The 18,311-nt window shown below is 47.0% G+C and overlaps 1 protein-coding gene across 5 annotated transcripts in view; it reads left to right on the forward strand.

Moving 5' to 3' along the window:
- Positions 1–18,311, forward strand: part of FCSK (fucose kinase) — an 86,200-nt gene that overhangs the window by 48,884 nt on the left and 19,005 nt on the right. For all 5 annotated transcript variants that reach the window (XR_013624922.1, XR_013624923.1, XR_013624924.1 and 2 more), the window contains exons 19-22: positions 4,239–4,449; positions 9,823–9,989; positions 10,068–10,331; positions 12,245–12,382. Coding sequence is in view for 2 of the 5 variants with exons in the window: in XM_068130329.2 (XP_067986430.2) it covers positions 4,239–4,449; positions 9,823–9,989; positions 10,068–10,331; positions 12,245–12,382 (780 nt within the window). In the remaining 3 variants the exon portion in view is untranslated. The remainder of the gene's footprint in view (positions 1–4,238; positions 4,450–9,822; positions 9,990–10,067; positions 10,332–12,244; positions 12,383–18,311) is intronic.

An 18,311-nucleotide genomic window follows, 5' to 3' on the forward strand; every position in this document is an offset into this window, starting at 1 on the left:
CGCACGTGAAAAAGCTGAATGCCTCAACTCTGTGTTTGCCTCTAAATCTTGTGTCCCAAACCCATCCCTCTCTGTACCCACCATACCCAGTCGTACCCTGCTGCTCCTGGACTCCGTGTCCTTTCCTCCTGACAAGGTGGAAAAGTTTCTGTCAACCCTCGACTCTGATTCTGCAACTGGACCCGACGGCATCAGCCCACGGGTCCTAAAATCCTGCTCTGCTGCTCTATCTCACCCTCTCTCTGTTCTCTTCACCCTCTCTTTTGCTCAAGGTCAACTGCCATCTGCTTGGAAATCAGCCAACATCACCGCTTTGCACAAAAAAGGTGCAAAAACAGATCCTAGCAATTACAGACCAATCAGCCTTCTCCCAATTATCAGCAAAGTCATGGAATCCATCATTGCTTCTGATATGAAATCTTTCCTCTTCTCCAATGGCTTGATCTCTGATCATCAATTTGGTTTCAGACCAGGTCACTCTACTCTGGACATGCTGCTTCTGCTGTCTCAACAATGGATGGAGGTCCTCAATGCCAAACAGGAAATTAGAGCTGTCTCCCTCGACATATCACGTGCCTTCGACACGGTCTGGCACCCCGCTTTGCTCACCAAACTCTCCTCCTTTGGTATCCATGGAAATCTCCACGCATGGCTGGCGGACTTCCTCTCTAGTCGTCGTCAACGTGTGGCCCTGAATGGGTTTCTCTCATCTCCTCTTCCTGTTCAGGCTGGAGTTCCCCAAGGCAGTGTTCTGGGCCCCGTGCTTTTTCTGGTCTTCATCAATGATCTCTCTGACTCTCTCGAAAATCCTCTCTATCTCTTTGCTGATGACTCCACTCTCTGCCGCTCCATTCCTCTTCCCTCAGATCGGCAGTCTGCTGCCTCCTCACTCTCTGAAGACCTGGACAAAATCACAGACTGGTCAAACAAGTGGAACATGTCTTTCAATCCTGACAAATCTCACACTCTTACTATGTCTCTCCGAAAAGATCGACTGGACAACCCTCCCATCTACTTTCTCAACAATCCTCTCCAAGAAGTTCTGTCGCTCAAGATTTTGGGTCTCACTATCTGCCATGATCTTTCTTGGGAAAACCACATTTCCAAGCTGGCCTCCAAAGCCAGTCGCCGACTGGGCATCCTCCGTCGTGCGAAGTCCTTCCTCGGCACACCTGAGCTCCTCACCACATACAAGGCTTTCATCCGCAGCTCAATGGAATACTGTTCTCCCCTATGGGCCGGTGCTCCTGCCTCACACCTAGCTCGGCTTCACGCTGTTGAAACCAAAGCTTTCAGAATTATTGGAATCTCCCGCGATGAAGCTATCTCTGAGGGCCTTTCACTCACTCACCGCAGGCAGGTAGGTGGTCTTTCTGTCTTCTACCGACTCCTCTCCGGCCTTGCACCCCCAGCTCTCTCTGTGCTCTGTCCCCCAAATATTCCTACAGGTCGCACAAGATCTGCCAGCAACCCTCTGATGGTTAAACTGCCGAAATCTCGGCTCTCCGCTCACCTTCACTCTTTCATTCCTCTTTTCTCCCGCCTCTGGAACAAACTCCCTCACTCCCTTCAATCCCACTCCTCCCTCCAGGTCTTTAAAACAGCTGTTCACCACCATCTCTTATCTTCCCCCATCCAAAACCTTGATCTTTTCTACCCCCGCTAATTCACCCCAGATCCACCTTGTTTGAAATTCCAACTTCTTTCCTGGAAGTCCTGGCAGTGTCCATATGTTTTATACCTCTCCCACTGCCCCCTTCCCACGCCCCCCCCCCCCCAAAGCCCTCGCCCTCTCTCAGATCTCTCGATGTCTCCATGTCTCTCGGTCCCTGCTCTCAAATGTTGTGTTTGTGTCCTTCCCCCTCTCTCCCCATCTTGTCCACCGCTCCCTATGTTATATGTTTTATGTGTCGGTTTGTCTTTCTGTGTGATTAATGTTCGCTCTTTCACGAGCCTCGATATTGTATACAAAAAAAAAAAAAAAAAAAAAAAAAAAAAAAAAAAAAAAAAAAAAAAAAAAAAAAAAAAAAAAAAAAAAAAAAAAAAAAAAAAAAAAAAAATATGTCAATTAATTACTTATAATCCTGTTCATTTATATAATTGTGTTTTTACACCCCCAGTGGTGTTTGTAATAGCGGGCACGGATTTGTCTCCCCATTGGAGGAAGACGAAGACCCTCTCGTGTTCAGGCCGTTGGTGTTCCTATGGTTGGTAGTGAGTGCCCCAAAGCATTGACGGAAAGAGAGTGGCAATTATATGTGTGGGAAAATTGGATGCTTGGTCAGAATCTTTCTTAGCGTTGTTAGTTAGCGTTTGTTTGTTTGTCTGTTTGTTTGTCCGCACAGAATAAATATGATTTTCTCTGCAACAATTGGTCCGATTGACAGGAAATTTTCACCATAGGTGCATGTTTTCATGATTCTTTCCTGTATATTTTTTAATGATAATTATTATGTCATACGTCACGTGGTATGGGCGCAATCTTGGAAAAACCGAAAATCTTTGCATCTCTATATCTCCGAAAGCACTGCAGAGAAAAAAATTGAGACATGGCTCATTGTAAAGAACTCTCCATGGGGAATAACAAATGTTAATGATGATGTCATAGGTGCCTCCATTATGACGTCATAATTTGACAAGTACAAAACTTCATCCGATCAAGACGAAATATCTTGAGCGTCATCGAGGAATAAATTGGTGGAGAAAAAAAAAAGATGACGTCATTGGTCACATGGTTCGGTCGCCATGTCCGTTTTAACATTAAAAGCCTTAAAAACCACTAAAAATGTCCTGGCGGCGGTCTGCAATCTGATTGCTATTTCTTGTTTTATTTATTCTTTAACCCTTCATAATCCCACAACCTCCACTCTGTACCTCTTTGTGATTTGTGTTTTAACGTTGTTGATTTTGTTGAACATACATGACTTTTCAAAGGCTCAATCCAAAAATACCTTACCAACACAAATCGACATCATGAATTTGCTTCATTTACAATGTATAGTAAACGATGCACATTTGTATATGGTGTTAACTTGTATGTTAGATCACGGATATTGTGATTTTTCCTCGTATTTGCTGTGGATGTAACATTTGCTGGTAAAATGACAGGATCCTACTGTTTTATTTTTTTATTTTGATTTCTGCATTATGCTCTGAGTTTGACATCATTATGATGGCGATGGTGTGATGTCATGAAAATAGACACATTGATATGCTTTAAGTCCTTAATATACTTGCGCTGCGTAAATACAACAGTTCTAAAGCTATTTGAGGTGAATGTTATCTCACTTAATGAAAAATACTTTTCTGATGATCTTGTCACTGAAACTCCATCAGTAAAGTGATCTATAAATCAGCATCCACATTGTTAAAAGGAGTTGTGCAACAACTTATGGGGGTTGTAACAATTTTTCAGGTTTAAATAAACCTTCAATCACCACTTAAATGATGAATCCACAGCTGCTGGTGTATGATGGTTATTATCCTCACACTTTTTGAAAAAAAACGGAGAGGTATTGTAATTGGCTCTGTCTGCCTGCCTGTCTGTTTGTTGTCTGTCTGTCAGTAAGCATGATGGATGGACGAACGATCTCTTTCTAAACAGTTATGCAGAAATTAACCAAAGTTGGTAGTTATAATCACCACATGGCAAGAAGGTGCGAGAGCAGTACCACTTTTGGCCCCGTCCGCTTGGGTGAGGTAAAAAGGTCGAATACTAAAAAATGCAATTTTTACAGGCACATTGTTTAACATTTGAATATGAAACTTGCATATGCAATCAACATTGGGGATGTGTGAAATATGTAACGATTTTTTGGATTTGACCCCCGGTTCATGCCCCATGGGGTAGGGAATTGGGGTTATAGGGATCAAAACCTGAAAAATGTTAATCTCAAAATTTTATATTGGGTCATTCTTGGTGGAACTGTTTTCCATCTTTTAACTTTGCTTTCAGTGGGAAGCGTGAGGATTTGTGATGACACACCATCGACTTCGCTCTAGCTTTTCTTTATATTCATCATGTGGCCACAGTTGATAGTTCTCTAACAGATTGGATTATTGTTTGCAGGTATCAGTGTCATAAATATACGATAAATTCAATAAAAATGACATCATTTGATGAGATGACTTTTTGGTTAATGATAACATAACTTTTGAAAAGCAAGTCACCTTCCATTGGAATGCTGATTGGTTTTCTTATGCATATGCTACTCACTGTTTTCTTCTCTTGCTGACAGTGGCAAGCAAAACAGTGGCACCAGGTGTGCTAGCTCGTGCGCTCGCCTGCCAAGCAGATCTTCTGGCAGCTGCGGCTGGTGGGAGGGGTGGCCTGCGGTGTGGTCCGGCCAGCAATCCTGCGTGGCGCACGGCTTTGCGAGCACTGGAGGCTGGACAGCAGGCTGAGGGTGTGCGACAGCTAGCAATAGAACGTCAGCATTGGTTGGCAAGGTGGGTGACATTCCGAACGGTTTTTAAAAGTCATGGATGCTTTATATTTGGAAGGCTGCATTTTTGTAATTCAATAATTGGTGATTCCTTGACATCACAGAACTAGAACGGCACTTGGTAGAGCGCATACCTCCGCTAGGCTGAACAGTTTATGTTTTGTATCCCACTGATAGGCTGCATCTGTATCTTCAAATTTCAATCGGCTTGTTCTTGTCACCTACGCAACTCATCCACCAAGTTTAGTCTGAATCCGTCCACAACTTTTTGAGATATTGTGCTATATATAGTCATTAGATCTACCTCTCAATGGTGAAGAATCACTTTAAAAAATTAAAGTATCTGGATCCGTATTACGATCTTCACCAAAGTCTAATCATTTTGTTTTTGTCACACACCCAACATGTCCACCAAATGCATCCGAATCTGTCCACGACTTCTTGAGATATCCTGCTCACAGATAAATAAACAGACAGGGGTGAAAACATATAGACATAGAGATGGCAACCTGCAGCTCTGACCTTCTTGATTTGCATGCCCACCTTGTGGTCGATTGTCGGATCGTTGTTTAGTACATTGCCAGATATGTAAGGTGTCCAGCATGCTGTCTTCTCAGGTTGTAAACAGATTTTTGTTTTGTGTACAAAGTCTATGGTCATGGAAGAGCAGGAAAGTAATGTGACTCAGGGAAGAATGTAACCTAGGGGAACAACATGTGGATGTACCAAGCAAAGGAATTCATAAATTAACTGGATGGTATTCATAGAATACTTACCCTGCACAGTCAACTTGTTGCGAGCCAACTCTTCTGTTTTTGAACATTTTTTTTTCTTTGATCCAATATGGCTGCCCGACCACGTGAGCAATGACATCATAAATTTATATTCTCTAATATAATTGTTGCATAGATCACGCTCAATACATTTCAAACTAATCAGACTAAACATTGTCCCTGTCGAATTATGATGTCATAATTATGGCACCAATGACGTCATCATTAGCAACACCTATTCCCCATATGGAGTTCTTTACAATGAGCCATGTTTCAATTTTTTCCATGCAGCGGTTTTGGAGATATAGAGGTGCAACATTTTTCGTTTTTTCCAAGATGGCGCCTGTACCACGTGACCTATGACGTCATAATAATCATTAAAATATTCTACAGGAGGAGGTGCTCCTATGGTGAAAATTTCGTGTCAATCAGACCAATGGTTGCCGAGAAAATTAATTTTTAAAATGCAGACACGGCACACATACGCAACTGAATGCTTAACCCCGCTTTTCGCTTCGCGAGTGCAGGGTAATGATGAAAGAAAGGAGGAGAGAAGAGAAGGGAGGAACATTGTGATCTGTGAGTAAGAGAGCTTTGGTGAGGCAGGGCAAATGTTGAACAAACATTGCGGGTGGAGAGACGAAGGTTGACATGAGATGGTCGTGTACTGCCACCTTGAATCCCTGGAGGGGAGTGGGATTGCACCGCATCAGCAATGTGGTTACACAAGCGGGAGAAAAGAGATACAAATGAGTGGAAATCGACAGTAAATCTAGATTTTGGTAGTTTAACGAAGAGTGGTTACTGGAAGAATGTATGCATCCTTGGAGAACTAAGGAGGGTTGGAGGGTTAATAGAGCACAGAGAGCAGGACCAAAATAGAGGTGTTAAAAAAAAGAAGCGACACACCTGTCTGTTTTGGGAGAGCAGCAGGCCTTGTGCTTGAGCTTCTTGGTACGAGATGATAATGATACTCAGCTGTGGATTCCACAACATCCAGGAGAGAGAGGGGTGAAAACCCATGGCACTTGCCCATAGTGCAGAGCAATATTCCATTGTGCTGTGGACAAGGACATTCTAGGTTGTGAATTGTGAAAAAGTTAAGATTTTCCAAGCAAAGACTTGGCAAAACAGAGGATGCTCATTCTGCGGCCGGCCTTGGAGGTCACGTTGGATACATAGTCTGTCCAGGAAAGGTCGTAGCTGATTTTGAAGCCCAGAAGGTAAAGAGACTAAACCTCTCTCTTCCAGTGGTTCATTGTGGAAATGTTTTGGTTGGTCTGTGAGGTGACGCTTCTGGAGAGACAGTGTGAGAGAATGAGATTTTCCTGGATAAAATGGAATATTCCACATGTTGGACCATCATCTGACCCTTTCCAGCTCAGCAGAGAAGGAAGCTGCTGCTGTTGCCATTCCAGCCCCGTCATTGGGATATGGTGCAGTCGGCAGATCAAAATCCTGTCCTCTCTTCTCCTAATGAAAGCTAGAATTCCCCCAAGGTAGAGTCTTTGGTCCAGTCTCCACTTTATGCCTAAATGGCATAAAACGGAGTTATCCATGGCATCTGTTAAGTAACTGAAATATATAATCTATCTATAATTCCAGTAATCTCTGTCTGTACGTCTGTACGTTTGTTTGTCTGTGACCGCTGTTTCTCGACAACCACGGGTCCGATATACTTTTAACTTGCCAGGTATATTGCTGGGGACCCGAGGATGTGCCTTTTCAAGGTTTCATATTAATCGGACAATTACTTACCGAGCTATGTCCAAAAAACGATTCAACCAATCAGAGAGCAGCGAACGATCGCGTGTGCCGAACGTGGAGGACACACTCTGCCTCGGATGGCACATTTGACAGCGTATTCATTTATTTCACGTTTGCAAACTATGTTGGCGTTAAACTATGTTTTAAAACTAATAAAACCGAATTTGCGATTCATTCGCTTTCCTGCGCGTTTGTGCACGCGATGGCGATTTCTTTACCAAACTCCGGAAGCCGTTCGCTTTGGACCAAACCATTGCATGTAAATAGAGGGGGGGGATTGTCACCGTACTCGCAAGCCGTTCGCTTTGGACCAAACCATTTCATGTAAATAGAGGGGGGGGGATATAATTTTAGATATAGATATAGTACGGGCAATGCCCTAGTAATAATAATAATAATAATAATAATTCATTTATTTTGTATAGCGCTTTTCCAGAAGCCCAAAGGCGCTTTGACAGAGTGGAAAACATAATGCATAACAATACATGAAAACAACAATTGCAAAAAGACAAGAATCAAGAAAACAAACAGCAGCGATATACGGCATATATATAAGACAAGAATCAAAAAGACAAGACAAGAATCAATAGGGAAATATTTAAAGCAAAAGGAGGGAGAAGGAGAAGAGATAGTCAGGGGTTAAATGCTGTGGGTTGAATGTTGAATGCAGCGTTGAACAGGTGGGTCTTTAGTGATGTTTTGAATGTGGTGAGTGAGGAGGAGTCTCTGATGGTGTGAGGTAGTGAGTTCCAGAGGGTGGGAGCAGCGATGGAGAAGGCCCTGTCCCCCCAGGCTCTGAATTTGGTCCGGATGGAGGGGGTCAGGAGGTTGGTACCAGCAGAGCGGAGGTTGCGGGTGGGAGTGTGTCTGGAGAGGAGGTCAGCCAGGTAGGATGGGGCCAGGTTATGGAGGGCTTTGTATGTCAAGAGGAGGATTTTGTACTGGATTCTCTGGGGGATGGGGAGCCAGTGAAGCTTGTAAAGGACGGGGGTGATGTGGTCACGGGTCCGGGAATGAGTGAGTAGACGGGCAGCGGAGTTCTGAATGTATTGGAGTTTATTGGTGATTTTTGAGGGTGAACCATAGAGGAGGCTATTGCAGTAGTCCAGACGGGAGGTGATGAAGGCGTGGATGAGGGTTTCTGCAGCCGTGGAGGAGAGGGATGAGCGGAGACGGGCAATGTTTTTCAGGTGAAAGAAGGCTGACTTTGTGATCTGTTTAGTGTATTTGTCGAAGGAAAGGGTTTGGTCAAAGATGACGCCAAGATTCCGGATGTGAGGGGAGGTGGATACTGGGATACCGTCGATGTTGAGGGCAAAGTTATGGGTGGATTTTGTGAGCGTTTTTGGGCCAATGATGATTATTTCAGATTTATCACAGTTAAGCTTGAGGAAGTTGATTTGAAGCCAGGATTTTATTTCAGTGATGCAGTTTGTCAGGATAGAGTGGGTGTCGGTGGAGACGGACTTGGTGGAGATGAAAAGCTGGATGTCATCGGCGAAGCAGTGGAATTGGAGACCATGACGGCGGATTAAGTGACCGAGCGGGGACAGGTAAAGGATGAAGAGGAGGGGGCCAAGAACTGAACCTTGGGGGACACCTTGGGGGAGGGGAGCAGTGGGGGATTTGCAGTTATTGATGGAGATGAACTGGCATCTGTCAGAGAGGTATGATTTAATCCAAGAGAGGGCAGTGCCGGTGACGTTAAAGGTGGATTCAAGTCGGGTGAGGAGGATAGTGTGATCGATGGTGTCAAAGGCAGCGCTGAGGTCGAGGAGGACGAGAATGTTGAGGTTGCCAGCGTCAGAGGAGAGGAGAAGGTCGTTGGTGATTTTGAGGAGAGCAGTTTCAGTACTGTGGTTGGAGCGGAATCCGGATTGGAATGTTTCATACAAGTTATTGGCAGAGAGATGATGTTTGAGTTGAGTGGCTACAGCGCGTTCCAAAACTTTTGACAGAAAGGGTAGGTTGGAGATGGGTCTGAAGTTGTTTAGGGTGTCAGGGTTTAGACCAGGTTTTTTTAGAATGGGGGTAACAGCAGCAATTTTGAGGGAAGGTGGGACGATGCCTGTAGACAGGGAGGAGTTTATTGTTGCAATGATAAGTGGAGAGAGAGCAGGGAGGGAGGCTTTGACAAAGCTGGAGGGGATGGGGTCAAGAGTGCAGGTGGCAGCTACATATGAGGAACAAGACACTGCCGTGGGAATTCCAGCTACATAGGAGAGGCGAAGACAGGATCCCAACAAAGGCGACACACTGACCGTGAGTGGAAGAAGTTGTCAAGTCAGGAATGAAGGCAGCTTTGTATGTCAAAGGCAGAAAGTGGGGTGCTATCAGCACTTTCAGGTGTGTGTGTGTGTGTGTGTGTGTGTGTGTGTGTGTGTGTGTGTGTGTGTGTGTGTGTGTGTGTGTGTGTGTGTGTGTGTGTGTGTGTGTGTGTGTGTGTGTGTGCGTGCGTGCGTGCATAGCAGGGCAAGGCCGAGATGACTGTTGAGCTGCTTGGGGGACGCGATGTCTAGCTGCATTATCTCTTTTCAAGTGTTTATAGTAAATGTCAAGTGATTACATGTCATGTATTTACCAATTTTTAAGTATTAATCTATAATAAAAAAACCAATTTTCATGCAGTATGTGTTCATAATTGAATGATTGTCTTTATGTATTTTTGTACAACGGTTTGGGCTTTTCACCTGATTTGGTGGCATCCTGATTATCAAAGGTGATCTTGATCAGTTTTGACAACTTTGACAGAGCCAAAAACTCTGATCAGTTTTGTTCACATGCAGAACATCTTCTAATATGGAGACGTCACTGTGCTTGATAATGCCGCATGGTAGGCCTGAGCTGCTTGTGCGAGCCGCACGACATTATGAAGGAGCAGTGCAGCGGATTGTTGAGCTATCAGTGGGAACGGTGAGGCGCTGGATACGACCTTTACCTGGTGCAGCACCAGCTCCTGGTCGCTGGATCTGCGCCAGTTGTCCTGCGCGAATTGATCTTGCAGGTACGGTGAATTTGACAAGCAGATGGTGGCTGTAACTGGTGTATGATACAGAAAATCATGGTGAGCATGCTTTTTCAGGTGGCTGGAGTGATACGCCACCATTAGCTTATGAGCACGGTGGCACTGTGCTCACTGCCGCTGTACGCCTCAACGGGGTGCGACCTATCGGTGCCGCTGCGAGACGCCTGGAGCAGCCGGTATTGCTACTTGCCAGCCATGACTCTCTACCCGTAACTGGAGAGGGAGGTATGAAGTGCTGGCCTCGTTGGCAAGTTGGATCTTGGGATGCTGAGTGCACCAAACTGCAGCACTTAGAAGATTACCGACATCCTCATGCTCCAGGTGTGACATGAGTCGGGCAAATTAGGTTGGCAAATCGAAACAAAAATTGATAATTTGTGTGGTTGAGATAAAGTAATAGGAGGGAGACTGTTGTGGTAACAAGTGGGTGGGAAACTGCAAGTATTTTTGGTTATGAAATAATGCCAAGGCGCATGTCCTACCTAAGCCAACCCTTTTACTAATGACCTGGTGTTCGCAAGAATCAACGCCACATTGTACGGCCAGTTTAAGGTTTTGTTTCTGCAGCTTTAGGCCTCGATTAGCCAGATTCATTTTTCCTTTTTTGTTGTTTTGCCGTGGCCTTGGCTGAGACCACTCCTATTTATGCATGATAATTGACGGAGATCAGAGCTTTCCTCAAAAGCAGGTGAGTCTGCTTTGGCAATTCCACGCCCATTTAGCGATGAATTGTCTTCGGAGACCGCAAGTCATCCGCCAGGAAAGACGAACAGATATTTGCTTAGGTTTCCGATGTATAGAACCTACAACGACATCTGTCGCCAATGGTAACTTCCCCTTTTACTTAGGATTTGGGTCCGGGTGAATCCCGGGGAAAATTACCGTGATGTTACAGCCTCCTTACGAGGATTTCGCGCCAAATTTTCAACGGCCACAAAGTTTAACCCACGCCATGGTTATTATTCCAATTCACCAACCACACACCAGGCTGAAACTCCATTTGTGATAACATGTTTAATTGATAAGGCAATTAATGAGGGATAGGGAGAACAGGAAGAAGACACACATATCACAATTCACACGATAAACCCATGCACCCACAAATTTTGACAGCTTCCACAATAACTGAAAACACTTACACCACGTATATTCAGACAGGGAGAAGTCACAAGTCAGCAAAAGAAAAACCTGCTCCTTATGTGATGCCTGTGTGGGGTTGGTTGGTTCAAGGGGGAGCTTGGATTGAGGAGCTCTTGGTGGGAAGGGATGTGTCTGCCGGTGGCGTGTCCCAGGCCCGTAGCCTTTCCTCGGCTGTCCTTGGCTGTTCAGCTCTGCTGAATATTGTCTTTTGGCTGTCGTGCCCACCCACTGGACTCCACAGGATGTCTCTCACCCACCCAACTCCCTACTCTGTTGCCGACTCTCCAAACTTACTCAAGCTCCTCTCACCTCACTGATCGTCTTGAACTCCTCTAACCAAACTGCCCATCCCGAGCTGCCGCAAAAACTGCCCCTTGGCTTCCCTTACCTCGCAACCATGCGCCAATTGGTTCTCTGCCCGGTATCTCGAGCCTCTCAACACGCCCACAGTTGTGAGCAGTTCTGATGGTTTGCAGCACAGGCTGCAGTTCTTAACTTGGTGCACGAGGCATACTCTGGTCATCCTTGGTACCATGGGGGGGAGGGAGGGCTGGGCTTGCGGAGGTGTTTATAATCAGTTCACTTTAAAGAAAACAAATGCCCATATTGCATAGGGAACAATTTAAAGACTTAACGAGGGGAATGCTGGGGAAGCTTGTAGACACATTATGGTGAAGAGGGGTCATGATTAGCATCTCCTGAACAAACTTCAACCTGTGCTCTATCATTTTACACAGGAAGCACAGACTTATGCTAAACATGTATTAATAGTATAACTAATCTATTTTACACCTGTTATGACTATTTTACATTTTATATTATTTAAATCTATTTTACACGACAGTACTTACATCCCCGTAACACTAATAAAATAATATTAAAATCTCCATTTCATCCAAGGCTATAAATTATCAAGGTGATACAAGATGGTAGTTGTATTTTAAACACAAAAGTTAGTGCACTTCATTTTTATGAATTAGCTTTGTAGTAAAACCTATTATTTACACCAGGAAATTTTTTTATCACTTCATTAACAGCACAGGTGATAATAACCTTTTTCCTGATTTCATCACTTTCTTTGTCCTTTCACTTAGCGGCACTGCTCAAAGCGGCGTGCGTGGTCAGTGGCCTGGTTGATCCACATTCCACAACCAGCCTGCAGGAGCAGCTAGTCGCAACCACAGGTCTCGAGCTTCACGCGTGGTCTATACTTCCTCACGGCTCCGGCCTAGGTATGCGCTGTCCAGTATTGCACACAATCATACTACATTCAAAACCATTATCACGCCGTTACTAAAGCTTTGTGCACACCAATTAATCGTGTCTTAGTATTTCCACATAAGTTATTATTAATAGCATCACTTTTTTTTTGGGACTTTTATGTGAACACTGACGATATAGGCAACTTGATTTTTACATGTGAATTTTGATATTTACTACGTTTGGCCGATTCAATGTTCCCATCTTACTATAATTCACCAAATGTCCGTCCGTCTGTCCATCCGTCCGTTCCCAGGTACCACAAAAACGGCTGAACCGATCACAACGAAATTTTGGGTGGGTAATCCTGGGACCCCCTGGAGTAAAATAGGCTATATTGTTTTTCCAATTTCAGCTTTGGTCTCCAGCATTTTCAGGTTTGGACTCCCGCCTAACGTTATTGTCCCGGGTACTGCAAAAATGGCTGCACCGATCGCAACGATACACCTCCATGCCCGTGGGATTCCCACGGGTGACCCCACTAGTCTGAACAATGTTCCCATCTCATGATGTTGGGAGCCCAGGTTTTTTATTTTAATTAATACCATAGCAGGTGGGGTTGAGCCGAAAAACCAAGAGCGTGCGCCTCCCAACGGGTGAAAAAAAACAAATAAAGAATACGGGGAAAACGTTGGATGGGGATGCCACAGATGATTATCCCACACTAAAATTAAAGAGGTGAAAGGTCTTCAGGGAACTTTGCAGAAAAAACAACGAATGTTCCAAATGCCACCATCAGTGCAAAGTAGTGGCCTAAGAAGGGTCTCCCAGAATCCTGTGCTCGGTGCAGCACCTGTCTCTACCTGGCAGGGAAGGGGACCCAGTATTATGCACCAGATTACGAGGCAGCCTCACAGGGTGCTACACCCAAGGTTTGGGCCTCTAGCTTTCTAGCGGCAAACCTGTGGGAACACCAACTTCAACGTGCAACGTACCCTCCAGCAGTCACTGCAGAACCAGGAATGCAACCCGTAAGGCAGAAAGAACTCCCAAAAACCTATAAATCCCCCATCTGACAACTTGCCTCAAGAGCTTGTGGTAGAAAAACCTGATCTGATTGTGGAGACGCACTCAAGAAAAACCCAACAGAAATGTTCCACTCAAGACTCCTAAGTGACAGGTGTTGGTACCGCCCCGGGCGGCTGTGAGCAGCCTGCTACTTAAAAACAACGCCCAACCTGAGGTTAAAGGTTAAAGCCCGGGCCTGCAGAAAAGCCTTTGCATGTTTTTGTTCATTGTGTGTATGGATATATACATATTGTTACAGACGCGGTGGTGGATGTTGGTTCACCGAGCGGTTTGGTATGACCGCGCCTGCACAAGTTACCCGATTATACTCGAACGTTGCCGAGTCGCGCTACGCTAGGTCAATGAAGGAAAAGGACACACGGCTGGGATTCAAATGACACGACACCAAGGGTTCAGTTCTCAAGACCTCCGGAGGAGGTTATATTAGGGCGGAAGGTTAGATTACAACTACAAGAGGGACATCATAGAAAGACAAGCACTTAGACACACTCTTATATTAACCCCAACAGACAACAGATAAACGGGACAAAACTGACTCACACGGGGATTGATGGCAAGGAAAGGCAGGATCGATGGCTCCAGGTGCACCTGGGCTCAGGGCAGAATCGACCCGGTTCGGTCCAGTCCAAAGATGCGGGGAGGTATCGTCGCGCTGGGGGTGGCGGTGGCTTCCTCTGTTCTCCGTAGTTCAGGCGCATCTGACCTCACATCCGGTAAGTCGCCGCGTATATCCGGCGGGGAGTGACACGCCCTCGGCTCGTTAGCTCCGCCCCAGATGGAATCGGCACGTTGCTTCTCATTGGGTGCGTGCGGGGGGGTTACCGGCTCCGCCCTTGACGAGGGGCTGACAAGGAGCCCCTTCGTGGTAACCCCGTCGGAGCGCATGGTCATGGCGGCTAACCGAGCCGGTGTGAGGACGCACACTCCCCCCGCGCGCCGTTGTTGTAGTTGTTGTTGTTTCATGGGGAAGATGGGAGGAGGTAAGGGAAGGTCCTAAACTCACTACTGGTGCCATATAATCACATTCTGGTGCAACGAAGAGTCAGAATTAATGGAAACGAGTCCTTAACTGACATAGACTAAGAATAACTAGCAAGATGTCCGAAAGTTGTCTACGTGAGATGCGGTGGACCTGGGCACGACATTTAATGGGGGAAAAAGGGGAAGGTCGGTTCTACAGAGTGTTGTTTACAGACAATGGGACTAGGGAATGGGGGATTGGGGATAGTTGGGGAGTATTGGGGAAATAGGGGAATATTTACAAGCGGATATGGAGGCCAAATTCCATATTCGCAACATTGCACCCTTCTCTACCCTCGGGGCGTCCCGACCCGATAAATTTTTACCTATTTTAGTGTGGCACTCAGATGTAGTTCCCTCTACTATTAACTCTACCCTGAGTGCGACAGTTTTACAGATATTCACAAATGAGTAAATATGTCCCCCTGCGACGTTGCACCCTTCTCCTCTCAGAAACACACCCACAGGATAACCGAATTGCGGAAAGAATTCGCAAACTAAACATACAGCCGGTAGGGAGCATTATTTACACAAGACTACGCTGATATTTACACTACGATCCAGGACCTGTTTTTGGAGGGACACATGCAGATGTTATGCATAGAGAGAGCACGCATGCCAGCATCGATACACCAACCCACGAGTGCTCTGTGGCCTACGGCCTTTAATAACGTGCAGAGCACCCTTTCCCAGCACGAAAAGCACCACCCCATCACACAGTCAGCACCATCCGGTGCACCAATAAAATGTTTAGTGATCATTGTGTGGTGTCGCAGCCGGCCGAGGTTCTGCCGCTGGTCTTGCCTTCGTGTGGTGCACTTGGCCTTCTTACTTCCTTCAAAAAAATAACGAAAGGCACCAACCGCGTCCATTTCTGTATTTTGGCCTTCAGTGGTGTCAACTATAAGTGGTTCACCTGTATGGCATAGGTGCCACGTTGACCCATAGGTCCATCCACGGGTGGTGCTCGGCCGCATAAGAACTGCGGTCCATTGTGGGTGGCCACAAACATTGCGGTCCATATGGTGTATCGATCCCGGCAGCAAGCAGCGAAAGTGCAGGCCCACAACTGCGTAGCCAGCACCTCTCTCTCCTCTCTCTCTACCCCAAAGCCAGATCCTCGGAGGTGGGAGACAAAAGAAAAGACAAGTGAGTAAGGTGGTAAGGGCGCAAAAGTGCACGCAATATAAGATGATGCACACTGGGGGCACATGGGAACCAGGTGAGACAGGTACGTTCCTACCGTACGCCCCCCCCCCCCCCCCCCACCAGGTAACCTACATGGCCCCTCCCTTACCCCTTACTGTATCCACAAAACACAACACTACCCATAAACATCTACTTTACAAATCAACAAACGTTCCTACTGTCTTCCCCGTTCCTCCCATATACCAAATTCGTCTTCTCTCCCTCCTAACCAATCAAATTTGCCATTTTCAACTCTCATCAAAATTTGCCATCTCCAACTCAACATCATAATTTGCCATTACCAATTCATCATCAGTCCCTCCTAGGGAGGGAGAGATGGAATCACCCCAATGTCTCATCCACGTCGTGATGCGTCTCACAAATCCAGCAGCAATCCTTACTTCCTGCAACACAAAACAAAGAAAACACAGGTGTGGAGTCATCATCATCACCACAGGTAAGTGGCTGCGTATGGTGCGACAGGTTCATCAATCCTAACTATTTCCTAAATGACTTTAACAACTTTACACTACCCGGGGTCTTTCTCCGGCCAAACCATTGGCCCTCTTACACTATGGGTTCTAAAAACCAATTCCCATTGGCCAAACTGTGGTGCTTTTCAATTTGGGGTCTCACTCCCCCGATTCATCTCCCGGTGCCCTCGCACAATTTCTGGACTGTGGCGTGTACCTCTCCCAGCGGGTCTACCCACCTGCACACCTCCACCACTGCAGTTGCCTCCGAGCTTACCTGCTCCTTACCCTAACCTAACTACCTGGGGAAGGCCCTCTGGTGCTCTCCCCACTCGGTGCCCTCTCTGGCACTGGGCTGCCCGATCCACACCCGGGATCCTCAGGCACCCACTCACAACTACCGGCTCCCAGAGCCCACCTGCGGCCTCACCTGGCCGACATCCTCACAGTGGTGGAGTGCCCAACCAACTACACACACTAACAGGCTACACGCCCAGCCATTTCCACAACACAAATGCACCCATTCACAACACCATTCTGCAACCGCACCACAGATGCCAATATCCAACCACAATTTACCTGTACCCTCTACCTAGCACTTACACTACCCGCCCCGGGTATCCGTGATGGGGGTCCACTCTTCCCCCATTCACACCTTCGCACCATGCACACCACTCCGTACCACTTACTCCAACTCTCTCCACACACCTGTACTTGCACACCTGTGCTCTCACACCTGGTGCCACCTGCACCCTTCTCTCCCCAAGCGCATTCGCGCTGATCCACAACACTCACTACTCACACACTGCTCCACACACCTGTCCAGTTGCACACCTGTGCAATCACACCTGTTCAATTCTCACACAGGATCATCTCATCTAACTACTCCCTTCTGAAACTTGCGCTTCCCAGTCGTCCCTTTAAACTATTGCGCTCCCACGTCATTATAATCCACACTAATCTACCTGCGTCCCCACTACAGGTATCAGTCACTAACTAACCTTAACGTCACCTAATGTCATCTTCGCTAGGGCCCTATCAATATAACCTAACCCACCCGGGCTAGTTTTCACTGCCATACACCCCATAAGCTATTGCTCCTTTGCCCCCACCATGGGAAGGGTGGCAGGGATGCCACCCTTACCCACCGGGCCTATCGCTCCTCAATCCCCCAGTCCTCTGGCACTAATAAGCCCCCCTTATTCAGAGGTACTGGGTCCCGCCTCGGCATCTAAAGCCGAGGCAATCCACGGGGGCGCCTGCTCGCCGGTGTAAGGTCTTATCCAGTCGGCGTGGACGATCCGAGGGAGGGCTCGTGGCCCCATTTTGATCTTAATGACCACGTCACAGATTTGCGACAGGACGACTCCTGGGCCTTGCCAGGGGGAGGTGAGCTTTGGGCACCTTCCCTTCCGCCTCCGGGGATTAAAGAACCAAATCTTCATCCCCGGAGCGTATTGACTCCCCTGGCTCCGGTCGTCGTACCTGCGCTTCATCTTTTCCCCCGCCAGATGGAGTTGGCGGCGGGCGAAGGCATGGACTAGCTCCATGCCTTCCTCTAGGTGACGTGCGTACCCCTCCCTCGGCGGGTTAACCACCGTGTCTGGCACGGGACCGCAGAGCAAGTCGGCGGGAGCCCGTAACTCCCGCCCATACATAACCAACGCTGGACTGCATGCGGTGGCCCCGTGCTGGCTGGTTCGGTAGGCCATAAGCAAATAAGGGAGATGTTCGTCCCAGTCATCCTGACGGGTGGCGGTGAACAGTGCCAGTTGTTGGATTAGAGTTCGGTTAAATCTTTCCACCATCCCGTCAGATTGAGGTCTTAAAGGCGTTGTTCTGGTTTTCCGAATTGACAGGAGACTGCACACATCTTTTAGCAATTTGCTCTCAAAATTTCGTCCCTGGTCGGTGTGCAACTCCTGTGGAATCCCATGCCGGCACACAAATCCTTCCACGAAGGCCTGCGCTACCACCCCTGCTTCTTGGTTGGGGAGGGCGTAGGCCTCCGGCCACTTGGTGAAATAGTCCATTACAACGAGGATATACTTATTACCTTGGCGGGTGCGGGGCAGCGGTCCTAGAATATCCATAGCCACCCGCTCAAGGGGGGCCCCCACCTGATGTAATTGAAGGGGGGCCCTCATCCTCCGTGCTGGTCCCTTTTTGGCAGAACAGGCGTCGCATCTCC

This window comes from Myxine glutinosa, chromosome 11 (genome assembly GCF_964187855.1).
Source record: "Myxine glutinosa chromosome 11, kmMyxGlut1.1, whole genome shotgun sequence".
NCBI lineage: Eukaryota > Metazoa > Chordata > Myxini > Myxiniformes > Myxinidae > Myxine > Myxine glutinosa.